The 12,677-nt window shown below is 37.0% G+C and overlaps 1 protein-coding gene across 1 annotated transcript; it reads right to left on the bottom strand.

Annotated features, from left to right (window-relative positions):
• Positions 1–8,334: 8,334 nt before the first annotated feature.
• rbp1.1 (retinol binding protein 1, cellular, tandem duplicate 1) lies at positions 8,335–12,366 on the bottom strand (the record flags this gene model as incomplete). Its single annotated transcript, XM_079380092.1, has 4 exons — positions 8,335–8,467; positions 9,634–9,735; positions 10,982–11,160; positions 12,294–12,366. 4 exons carry the CDS (start codon positions 12,364–12,366, stop codon positions 8,417–8,419), a joined length of 405 nt encoding a protein of 134 aa, XP_079236218.1. The 3' UTR covers positions 8,335–8,416.
• Positions 12,367–12,677: the final 311 nt, after the last annotated feature.

Here is a 12,677-nt window from a genome sequence, read left to right as displayed (position 1 = left end):
ATTTGCTGCGGAGTCAAGACATCTTTGCTCCTCCAGCCAGAAAGACCATCAGATGTCAAAATAGGTATTTTTAGACTGCAGTAAAGCTCTCAGTCAGGAGGCTAATCAACATATCAACCCCCCCACCTCTCTAGAAGAATAGAAAGGCACATCAAGCAAATGCATGAATACAAACAGCAGGATGAATGGATACATAGCTGTCTTTTCCCAGTAGGGGGCACAATTATACAACACTGGCTTAAGTCTTCTTGAAAACTTGCTTGCCCACTACTCATAATTTTAAACCGAAACACAAATTTTGTTTTATGAAATCCTTCAGGTCAAACGTCATCTGAATCAATAACTTTCTCATTAAGCGCCCATGTCTTTTTTTGCTGTCACTTGTCATCAGCAGGTGGCGGTATGTACCTAAATATAGATTGTTTAACACCTTACACAACCTTTTGTCAAAGGGGTTACCTGGGCTAATTAAGCGCAACATCACACAGATGTGGTCGAACATCTGTCGTTAATGTTTCAAATGAGCACAATAGCCTTGAAATGATAATAATGTCCTGGCGCCCCCTGCACAATGAGCCCCTAATTCACATTGGTGATCATATGCCATTTGTTTCATCAGTTACCATATGTTTTACACTAACTCACAAGTAACTGCTGAATGAGGGCAAAGGAGTGTATGTAGAAGAAAAGATGTAAAATGTAGATACCAAATGAAATCTCCTTCAATAGTGGGTCCAGCCCCTGCCTTCAATCTCTCTTTTCTGTACACACACACACACACACACACACACACACACACACACACACACACACACACACACACACACACACGCGTGCTTGTCTCCATCCCAGGTGATGGTGGTCTGTGGGAATAAATGATGCAAAGAATAAAAACATTGCTGTTTAAATTAGCAAACTGTTAAATTTACTGTTTGTAATTTGAACTAACATAAATTATTATTAATATTAATGTATTTTTTTAAAAAATGGGAAGGTTTTATGTAGGCTAGTTGTGCCAGTGAAACAGCAGTGGATGAATCTTTCTAATAGTAAGGATTTTACTTGTAATGTTTATCTCTTATGCCAATGAAGAACATACATTATACAGTTTGAGTTGGCTGCTTTGATAAGACTTTTGTGACATAATTAATTTTTCATTTATTCAGCTCATGTTTTAATCAGATAAATTAATGCATGCCTTATATTTTTATGAGACTGAAGCATTAAACATTTACTTTTTTTTTCTAACAGCCATCAAAATTGAAAATCTGAATTATTAAACCAAGGATAAATCTGTGCTTTTACTTACTATTTCTGACATTGTGGGTTTTAAACAGCTTTCTGTAGTCATCTGCATTCCATATACATATGAGGGTATTACAATAAAATAAGTAAAGTGAACAGAAATTAAATGAGAAAGCAAAAGTTATTTGAGCCATTTCTAGGCCTAAAACTAAAATCTTATGGCTCGTCAATTTTTATCTCTCCATCACTGTGATTCCTAGATACTAGATTCTGGATTATATTTACTGCATGAAGGGAAAATGTTGCCACACTCACCTTACATTTCCTGCCATCTACTGGACCCAGGTCTTCCTGAAAAATCCAACCACAAAGGCCATGCCATAGTTCTTGAAAGTACTTGATACTTTATCTCCATTCTGGGTGATATCTTTGTCAGGTTTTAACAAAACAGTGTCTTTCTGATAGCAACAGTAATAATAATTTTGGAGGGAAAAAAAGATCAAATTAGTGTCCCGTTTTGACAGACCTGTTTGTAAATCAGTACAGGGTTAACACTGTAATGTCTATGTTCATGTTTTTATGCTTTAAAGGCAGGGTAGGTGATGGTTCAAAAACATTTTTTGTTGTGTTGGTTGAAAGTCTCTTCACATCCTGATAGTAATCACTAAGTTAAGTGGCCTTAATTTATTTATATGTATTTATATAATCTGTGGAAAGCGTAGGACCATAAAATGTCCGTCCAATCAAAATGTTCGGTCCGAACATTACGATAGGCTACATGCCTGTTAAAATATGTATATGCATACCCCTGCACACATTGTTTGCACAGACATGATACGTCATCAGCACATTCCAGCGAGAGTGAAAGGTGCTATTATTTTATTATTATGCACTTCATACTGTATAATGTCCTCAGTAAAGCGGATGACCCATACTCGGAATTCGTGCTCTGCATTTAACCCATCTAAAGTGCACACACCGTGAACACACACCCGGCCATTTATGCTGCGGTACCCGGGGAGCAGTTGGGGGTTCGGTGCCTTGCTCAAGGGCACCTCAGTCATGGTATTGAGGGTGGAGAGAGCGCTGTACATTCACTCCCTACACCTACAATCCCTGTCGGCCCGAGACTCGAACCCGCAACCTTCGGATTACAAGTCCGACTAACCATTAGGCCACGACTTCCCTAAAAAAAGAAAAGAAAGATAACCTGACAGTGGACACAAATCTGGATTGCATAGAGAGGACTGTCAAAGAGAACTGAGGACCACCCGATACCATTGTCTCTCTTTTGTTTTGGCATGTTTGAAAGCATGTACGAAGGCACTTCTGTGCTCCTATTGGCCTGTATCATAGATGTGACAGAACTCGTCGTGGACGATGAAAAAAAAGAAACATTCTAGACTTCCTGTGTTAACGTTGTGAAGCATTGCAGGCTTGGCATCGGTTGTCATCCACTATGACACACTACACGAGATGAAACGATTGAAATATGCATCCTGACGCCCATTGTCGTATACGAATCTCCACAACACCCTACGTCAAGCAAACCACACCAAAATCGGGTTAAAATCATGTAGTCTGAACCGGGCTTTAGTCTCTGCTCTAATGGAGCGCATTCATTTGTTTTGGAGGAGCCGTGGCTTTGCAGAGTGATTATGCAGGGAGGGTGGGATGTTGCTTTAGCTAACTTGTTATTCTTCCAAAATCACCTCCCCTACCTTTAATTTGAGAATTTCCAGCGGCTGCTGTTATATTTTAACTAATCCAATGGTAACTACTACCAATGGCATTCAAGCACAGCCAGCGAAGCAGCATTTCATCGGTTGGATGTACTGAACGAATACGCCCCTTTCACTGAACAGTCACCTTTTTTAGTAAACAAGTCAGAGCAGCACTGAACAAATCATCTCCATTGTGAACAAGGATATATTGACCAACTGACCAAAAGGAAGGCAGTCAACCTAGACTCAGATGACTCAGTGAATCGAGTGAGTGAGTGATTCAGTTCATTCAAAATAATGATCTCCAGAATCGACTAAGAACGAATCAGTGAACAAATCTAGTAAATGTTGAACTAAGCATCAGAACAAAGGATTTTATAAATTAAGCAAGAATTCATATAGATTGCAGTTCATAATAGCGTATAGTAGCCAGTATAATCAGCAGGTGCTATTTTTTTGTGTCCTGAAAATGTGTTTTTAGAGGAGAGCTGATGCCTGATTGCCCTCTTGCTGCTGTCATGCAGTTCTCTGGCTGTCAGCACCGCATTTTATTTACCACCTTATTAATCGGATAAGCTTCATTACCATCACACATGTGCTGCTCAGTACAACTATATTGGGAAAAACACTCCCACCATGTGCAAAACCCATGCACATAACCAACCCTCAAAGCTCAAATCACAAGAAATTGGGACATATAGAGTTATGATGGGAGACAATCGTTACATTATTCACATGGATTTACACCGTTCTGCTACATCAACTTTTAGATTAAATGAACTGAAAAGACATTTCACAGCTGACATGTCAATTAGAAGTAAAAAATTCTCAGTGCATCTTGAAGAGAGTAGTATTAATTTGTGATTCAACCACAACACAGCTGAAATCTATCTTTGTTTTTTAAGCCTAATGTTTTTAGAAGGGAAAATACTTTTTGCTCATATGACCTTTACTCACACCGTCTTGACTAATTAATCTCAATTATCTAATTTATAGACTTTATTTATCATCCAGCTTGAATCATAATGCATGGATAATATGGTTGGAAGCATGGAGAGGTATAATAAAGATTTCTCTTTGACTCCTTATCCTCAAAAGCTACAGGCCTAATTGATAAGAAATTTATAAAAGATAAAAAGGATTTAAACTGCAGATATCAGATTCAGGTTTTAAAAAGCCCCCAGAAGACCACTATAACACATAAGTGACCTGCATATCAGCTGTTTTAAAGCAGAAATGCAAATTTGAATGAAGTTAGGAAAAGTAATAATAATAAATGTAGTATAATCACAAATTAAAATAAACTTAATAAGTGGCAGCAGACTTGTACACAAAACATAAAATTTTCCAGGTCTGGTCTTTCCTCTTTTCTCACTCCTCCTTATATACTTCCTTACATCCTCCACCTTGCTTGCCACAGCTAGTTTTCAAGTATACTTAGCTATTACCTGAATATACGTCAAGCCCATACGTCATATTAACATAAATGAAACTCTTAAATGATACAGCTTCATGTAATAATGTAATCATGTAATGTATAGAAACAGACTTGGCGGTATTGGATGTTTATTACTTTGACTATTCACACAAACAGAAAACCACCAGCACTACACAGGCTTATTCCATCTTTCTTTATTTCTTCTTTTTTTTCCCCCCATTTTCATTTTCGTTTTGCTGGCACATTTGTAGTACACATGGGAGAATACACAGGGTCCAACATCCTTTCCATCAAGCTTGTTTATGAGAGATGCAGGAGCCAGACTACATTCATCATCTTTCTTCTTGTCTGTGCTCTCCTTGCCTTTCATGAAAGGAGTCAGATACATTTCTTATTACACACCTACTTTTTTTGTTTTAATCCACCTTCCACTGTAGGGTAGACTCTAGCTCCAAAATACCCTACAACAAAATCATATGTATGCATATGCGGATTGTCATTTATGCAGTAACAGAGCTTCTTTATCACATTTACATTATGTTATTAGTTTTATAATTTCATTCTAGAGATGAACAAGAAATGAAGGTCTTAATTTGATGAATTGATCAACAGAAAGTTCACATCCAGTAGTAGCACGGGTCAAAAGGTCTAAGTTTTGGTTTTGGCGATGCTGGTAGATATATAGGGATCTAAATGCAGTTTATCAATCTAGATATGTATTCAGTATCATTGTTATTTTTATAGACCTTCATGGCACAGGTTCTTGTACAGGATTTCTTTAAGACCTTCTTTTCTACTATGCCAGAAGCTCTGATCCTACAACAAAAGATAAATGAGACAAAAGTAAATAATAGCAACCATCTGCTGTTATCTTTTTAACACATCTTGGTAATCGTGTCAGTGCAATAATGTTGACAATGATGAAGCCTAAGGCCCATGATTATGATGATTAGTATTTTCATTATGAATATGCAGAGTATCACTGCAGACATGTAGTCATTTGCTTCTTATATGCCTAATAAATGTATAATTTGATGCCTTTACCAATTGCCATAGCATGGTATTATAATAGCAATTGGTATTGCTATTATACATAGCAATAGTAAGATATGAACCTTATAAGTTATTACATATTTAAATGGAAATATATAAGAAATAGGTAGTCAAAACGCTTTTATTCACCTCCTCGAACTCAAGTCAATGTCATGCCGTCAATGCTGAGTGTCTCATTGATGAAGTGATCCCCATTCTCTGTTGCTGACTTCATTACGGTGGCAGTTTTCCTAATAGCAACATTTGTGTCTGCCAACTGGAGCCAAAATCAAAATGAGATTACTTAACTCACATATGTGTATATTATTTTCTGTTTACATTTCAGAAATTGTTTGAAAACAAATAGACAATATGACATATTTGCACACATAAATGCAGTACTGTTTACAATGTACTGTATGTACATGTATATAACTCTCTCTGTCTCTGTGTGTACATCAAATTTAGTGAAATTCAATTATAAAAATGATAAATCTGTTCCTCTGTAATTTAATTAATAATTAGTAGGATTATGCAGCCCTACTCAGTAATGTAATTATGTTCCAAAGGTTTTATGGTGCAGTGTGATGATAATGTTAATTAAGCCTACAGAAGATTCTCCGCTTTTTGAACTGGTAATTGACTCACCAAGAGCTTTCAGGTACTCATTAGTTTTAAATTGAGACCATTTTCCAATAGTTGTTGTAATCAGCTGGCATTTAGAGTTACAGCGTGAGGTTTCTTTGACACCAGTGAACATTTGGGGAGATTCAGTGCAGGAGAAAGTCTGCATAAAGCTCCACATTGCAAGTACAAAATACAATTAGTAATGATAAGTTCATCAGGTTTAGTGTCCTTGTTAAAAGAAAAAGAAAAACTCCCTCCCATGAAGATGACCTATAACGGTTCATTTCCTCTGAAGGTACAAGGGATTATGGGTAAGCACAAGTCATTTTATTCAGATGTGTTGATAATTACGAAACAATATAAAATGTATAATTTTGCTTGCACAATCTGTTGTCAGTTAAAAAGTTCAAGGTGCGCATGCATAGAGCAGGTTATTAATACAATGCAAGCTTCTATGGACATTATTGTTTAAGTAATGTCCTTTAAGGCTATTTTATCTGTTAAAATGCCCTGTGTATGCTTTGCTTTTATTAACCAGCTCAAATGTTTCTTCAAATGCTGTGCTTGTATATTTGACCCTATCCACCTTTTCTAAACATGTTCATTTTTGTGTATTTTAGTCCAGAAGATCATGGCCACCTTTGAGTTGCATGAGTACACACAGACCATTATTTTAAAAGAACAGTTCACCCCCAAAAAATTTAATTTGCTGAAAATGTTCTCATCCTCAGGACATCCAAGAGCTTGTTTTTCATCAGAACATATTCAGAGAAATTTAGCATTGCATCGCTTGCTTACCAATGGATCCTGCAGTGGATGGGTGCCGTCAGAATGAGAGTCCAAACAACTGATAAAACCATCATAAGGGATCCAAATTATAAACTTCAGTTGTCACAGCAAAATCCACCAACATATTTGTTTAGAAATGTTTTAGCTTGTAAACTGTGCTTGCTCTGTGAATATTTCTCAAACAAGACACCTTTCTCAATGGAGAAAGCAATATTATGGATAGAGGACGTTTTAGTATTTTTGCAGTAAACAGTGGTTTGAATTCAAAAATATCTTAGTAAATAATTAGTTTCTTACAATCACACAGCTTTTCGCTTCACACAATGTTAATTGATGCACTGGAGTCATGTGGATTACTTGAAGATTGTTGTGATGCTGTTTGGACTCTCATTTTGACGGCACCCATTCACTGCAGAGGATCCACTGTTGCGTAAGTGATGTAATCTACATATTGGACGGCCTGAGGGTGAGTAAAGTTTCAGAAAATTTTCAGTTTTGGCTAAACTATTAATAAGTAAATAAAGACCCAAAAATATTTTTGGAACCATTAGCGTGGCAAAAAGGAAGTGGACGTTGAGTGGGCTGCCAGTGTGAGGTATTTTCACAGAAAGGAACACCTGGCAGGAAGCCGTTGATAGACTCTGGGCCAAATATGGAAAATGAACAGTTGCACCGATTTTACTAGACGGTGCTCTATAATTATCAACACACTGCCAATTATGTGCCTTTCGTTCTCTTGTTAAGTGGATGTATGGGTGCTGCTTAGTTCACTTCTTAATATTCATGTAATACTTCAGAACTGTTGAAGCGTATATCAGCAATAATGAAAAGTGAACATGCCAACCTGGATTTTCCAAAGTATATATGAAAAAGGGCAGCAATATTTAATTTACATTCCTGCTGGTATGCCTTTATTAAAGTAGTGTGCTGATAGAAAGTTCAAACAAACACATTTAGACGCATATGAACAGCAGAACGCAATGCATTTCTCTTTATTTCACTGATTTAAGTATTCTTTTGTGTGCACAGTCACAGAGGCATGATGGGAAGGAAAGCAAAACCCTGCCATGCTCAGAACCCAAGAGACTGACAGGCTCTTCAATCAGAGAGACAGCAGCTGGGCGGCACTCAGACTCGTCACGTCATTTTTCCTTCCACATATCCTCTCTGGAGTCTAATTACTTTTATGTACACAGACGCTCCCAATCTGAGGAAACTTCTTGTTGCGTCCAAGACAATATCCTGACGCACCTGTTGTTTGATGGTTCACTTACAGAGCAGCTTATCCCGGTGTTCTCTAGCACTAATGTAAATAACATCTAAATGACAATCACCGCACCTACGAAGGAAAGTCGCTTGAGATGTTCCTCTGTGAGGATCAGAACAAACAAGCATTTATAGATTGTGACAGGCTATCACAGATGGTGTTTGTCTGGTTTTCACAATAGCAGAGATGAAGGCACACACAGACGGATAGATGTAGGAAGATGTGGCGTGAGTTTATATACTATAAAGTGTTGGATTTTTCTGGATCTCTTGCAGGTGTTCAGTCAGTAGGGGTTTAAGACTTTTTGAAGACCTGTTTACTCACAATCCCAGCAGCTCTCAGCTCCTGCAAACAAAGAAAACATTTAAAGGCATAGTTCTCAGCTCTAGGGTAGACCATATGTCCTTTTTGTCCCCGACATGTCCTGGCCGGTGTTTCTAAATCAGGTTTTGGCTTTGTTTTCCTAGTGACGTTGTCTCTACATTCCTCATACATCATATGTGAAAGTATTTTCATTGCTTTGACTTCTGTCTGTAGATCCCACCTTCTCAAGAACCATGATTGGTCAATTACGTACAATGCCTGCACACTATTGGTCAAACTACTTTTCAGTCATTACCTTCAGCAAGTATGAAAACAATAAGGAAAAACAAAACCAAAACCCAAACATTTTAATAATCTAATGAACATTTTCTACAATGGAAAGTCCCATGGATGTTGAAGCTTCTTAATGGAACAATCAGTGCCAATAAAAAAACATTTATTTTTAAGAATAGATTTTGTCAACGGCAATTGCCTTGTGGGCAGTGCGCTGACATATAGCTCTGTTGCGCTACGGGCGTCCCGAGTTCGAATCCCTGCTCGAAGACCTTTCCCAATCCCACCCCTCTCTCTCTCTCTCACACTCCGACTTCACTTCCTGTCATTTCTACACTGCCCTATACTAATAAAGTGGGGGGGGGGGGGAAGTTTTATTTTGGCTATAATTAACATGGAAATGTTCCCTAACAGTGGTCTTTTTCAACACTACTAGAACGTATATGACTTTCAACCAGTTGGTGTCAGCAGTGTCCAGTTCTTTGGTAATGCTACGGCAACGCAGTCAGTTTATTATGCATGATCAAACGCGCAGCTGAAGCCTAACATCTGCTGTTATTACCTCCACCAACAATATTCCTGTCAACTTCATTTAAAAATCCTATCAAATCATGATGATGGTGTTTGACACCCATTAGAATTATTTAAACCAAGTTCAAATGTATTAAAGCAATCAATCTGTCAGCGTTGCTATTTTTCAGGTGAATCATCACAGGGCTAAAAGTTTGGAGATTTGAGAATAGCTCTTCCCCCACCATCTGCCATGTACCTCCTAGCCCAAACAGTTTCTGAGATGCCGTACTGTAAATGCTTTAGGCTATTTCTAAAATATACCAACTCTATGCGAAACAATCATACCTGGGAGGGAATACCATCAAGGACGTTACTAATGAAATGCATGAGAAGTGGCCTACCAAGTGTAGTTCATCTCTCTCAATCCAGTGGGTCCAGCCCCTCCCCTCGATCTCTCCTTTCTGCACGCATACTAGTTTATCTCCATCCCAGGTGATGGTGGTCTATAATGTATAACAGAGATTTAATTTTAACATATACTGTATACAGCAAAAATAGAGTTAAGTTAGGACTGTAAAGACACAGGGAAGAAGAACAGGTTTTGCAAGAGCAGTGGGAAGAGGAGAACACATCTATATTTTATCGACACAATAAGACAATTAAATCTGACCCGCAATAAATGTGTTTGCACTGCAAATACATGATGCACAAAGAGAAGCATGTTGGAAAAGCCTCTTCCTCTGCCAGATTTCAATGGAAGGAATGAAAAACACAATGCTGGGTACTGTTAGGACTAAATGGGGTGAGTGATTTTTGTTCAGGGCAAACCGGGTCACAGCATCTTTACTGAATGCTGCGTTTCAAGTGTTTTTATTTACTGCAACTCAATGTATACATGTAAAAAATACTAAAAATGACAAAAGCACATAAAATAATTCCTAAAAAATTAAACTAAAATTAAAAATAAACCTTTGGATTATACTTTGGATTAGAATACATCATATCCAATTGGGCAGTCATATACAATCTAGCCCCAAGTTAACACATTGCAACGTATCTGAAGTTCCAATTGTATCAAAAAAAAAAAATCTGCATATATAATCAGAACGTCATGCAGCTCCCATGATACTCTCCATCGTAAACAAATGACTTCCTGTCTGTTGTTTGTTAGAGATAGTGAAAAGGCGGCTTTAGGGGTTATGCAAAACAGATGATTATCTTAGATATACCAAGTTTCTCCAAATGACAGGAGAAGCCAGAGGAAAATGAAAAGACAGAGTAACGCTTCTTATTAGATTAAAGAGCCAATTATTGCTCTCATTTCACACTTTCCTCTTTTCTCATTAGTTGAGATTGCGAACTCTAAATGACACGCACAGTTAGTGATTTTCAAGGGCAATTAAATTATACAAATGGCAACCCTATAAGAGAACTATTACAGAAATCACAACTGGAATGATATAAACTTTTTGTGAAAATAAGTATAATAAACCATGAAAGCCTATTTATTTAAACATGCTTCTTTAAGGTAAGAAAAATCTCAGAAATTCTCAATAAATCTTTAGAAAACATCTAGTGTCCTTGCAAATCATAAGCATTGAGGGAGAATCCAACAAGTTCATACTGAGCCAAAAAGCACAGTTTAATAAATGGCTTTTTTGAGTAGTACTTTATAAATAAAAAAAAGATATAAAACTATGCTTTTAAGCTCTCAAGCCTCAAAGTGTTTTGCCTTGAAAGTTTGCTCACCATACATTTCCTGTCATCCACTCCACTCAGGTCTTCCTCAAACTCCTGACCCACCACAAAGTCCATGTTGTAGTTCCTGAAGGTGCTGAGAGTCTTTATGATGACGTGATCTCCATCTTGAGTGATGTCTTTATCAGGCTTCAGCAGGGTGGCAATCTTTCTAATAGCAACATTTACATCTCGAAAAGAAAATTATAGCATTATGTGAAAATGTGATTTTTTTTTTAGCCCAGGATGCCCTTTTAAAACAGTACTCCAGCAATACTCCAGTACAGTGATGGCTACAGGTAGAATTAACATGGTACTTCAACACCATGATGAGACATGCAGTATGGTATGATACCAAAGGTACATGTGCAGACTGCTGCTGCTGAATATAAATAGCAAATATATATATATTTTAAACAGGAAATATATATTTTCACACTAACATCTTGTAAAAAAAAAGAATGAAAAAAAAGACAAAAATACTAGGTAGGAAACTGCTGTTCCCCTTAAAATTTACCATCACAACCATAGTAGGCTATATAGAGAGCCTTATTTCACTGAAATCATTTAAGTTTTTATATGGTTCCATCTATGCAGCACATAAACAGTGGATAAAAATTATTTAATTAAAAATTATATTTCTAAATGTACACAAGGACAGTGCATCATCAATTTTTAACATTTCACAATGCATGCAGGGTGATAGAGGAGGTCAGGTACATAAAATAAATAAATAAATAAACATAAAACCTGAGAAAATAAGTATCACATAAATCACATGCAATTAATTGTAATTACCACTGTTTGTTTTATTTACTTATTTTGTGGGGGGGTTCTTAGAAAAGGCTAAATGGTCACACTTGTTATCTTCGTGGTCAAATCTATAAATCAGCCATGATTAAGTAGTCGCCGATAATGTCTGTATGAGAATACAAAACCTAATAAAGTAATTATTTCTGAAAATACCCTTATAATCTAATGTGTATATATGTCTAGGGCTATACAAGCATCTAGGGGTTACACATTGTATTACATATTATATTTCTCTCAGCAGATGCCACGCATTGCATTTTCATTACCTTTTAAACTTATAATTCTTTTTATTCCCCCTAATATTCACTTAACTTAATAAACACGAGTACACCCTCAAAATATAATTTTTTCAAGAAAAAATATTAAAACACTGAAATATGGTACATTTATTTATTTAAAGACGAATTTTACATTTATTGTTCTCGGTCTGTTATGACCTCTGTTTGACCCCTAAGTGAGGAATACCTGAGGGTTTAAGGTTTTAATGGTGTAAACGAGCCACAAAACTCACCCAGAGCTTTAAGGTACTCTTCAAAGTTCTCGTTGGAGATCATTTTCCAGTAGCCGTTGTAATCAGCAGTCATTTTGAGATACTCCACTGATGAGTTGATGCAATTCCCCTGCGAACAAATGCTTTTCATCTGAAAGAAACCCTCACTTAACACGGGCATCGTAATCCGATTACTTGTGAATTTATTTTTTCTTTTCTGCTATGGAAACGGTTTCTCCGCCTCTAGTATTTGGATCCATCATTGCAAACTTGGATGCGATACTACTCCATGTAATTACCTCACTTTAACTCTGTGATCGAGCGCTGTAGGGAATAGAACCGGGGCTAGTTGTTATAAGGTCTGCATCTCAGTCAGCAGCTATAATGTTTTGAGTGGCAAGTTCT

This window comes from Barbus barbus (assembly GCF_936440315.1).
Source record: "Barbus barbus genome assembly, chromosome: 26".
Taxonomy (NCBI): domain Eukaryota; kingdom Metazoa; phylum Chordata; class Actinopteri; order Cypriniformes; family Cyprinidae; genus Barbus; species Barbus barbus.
Note: the sequence above shows the minus strand (reverse complement) of the source record. Positions and strands in the feature narration are given on the sequence as shown.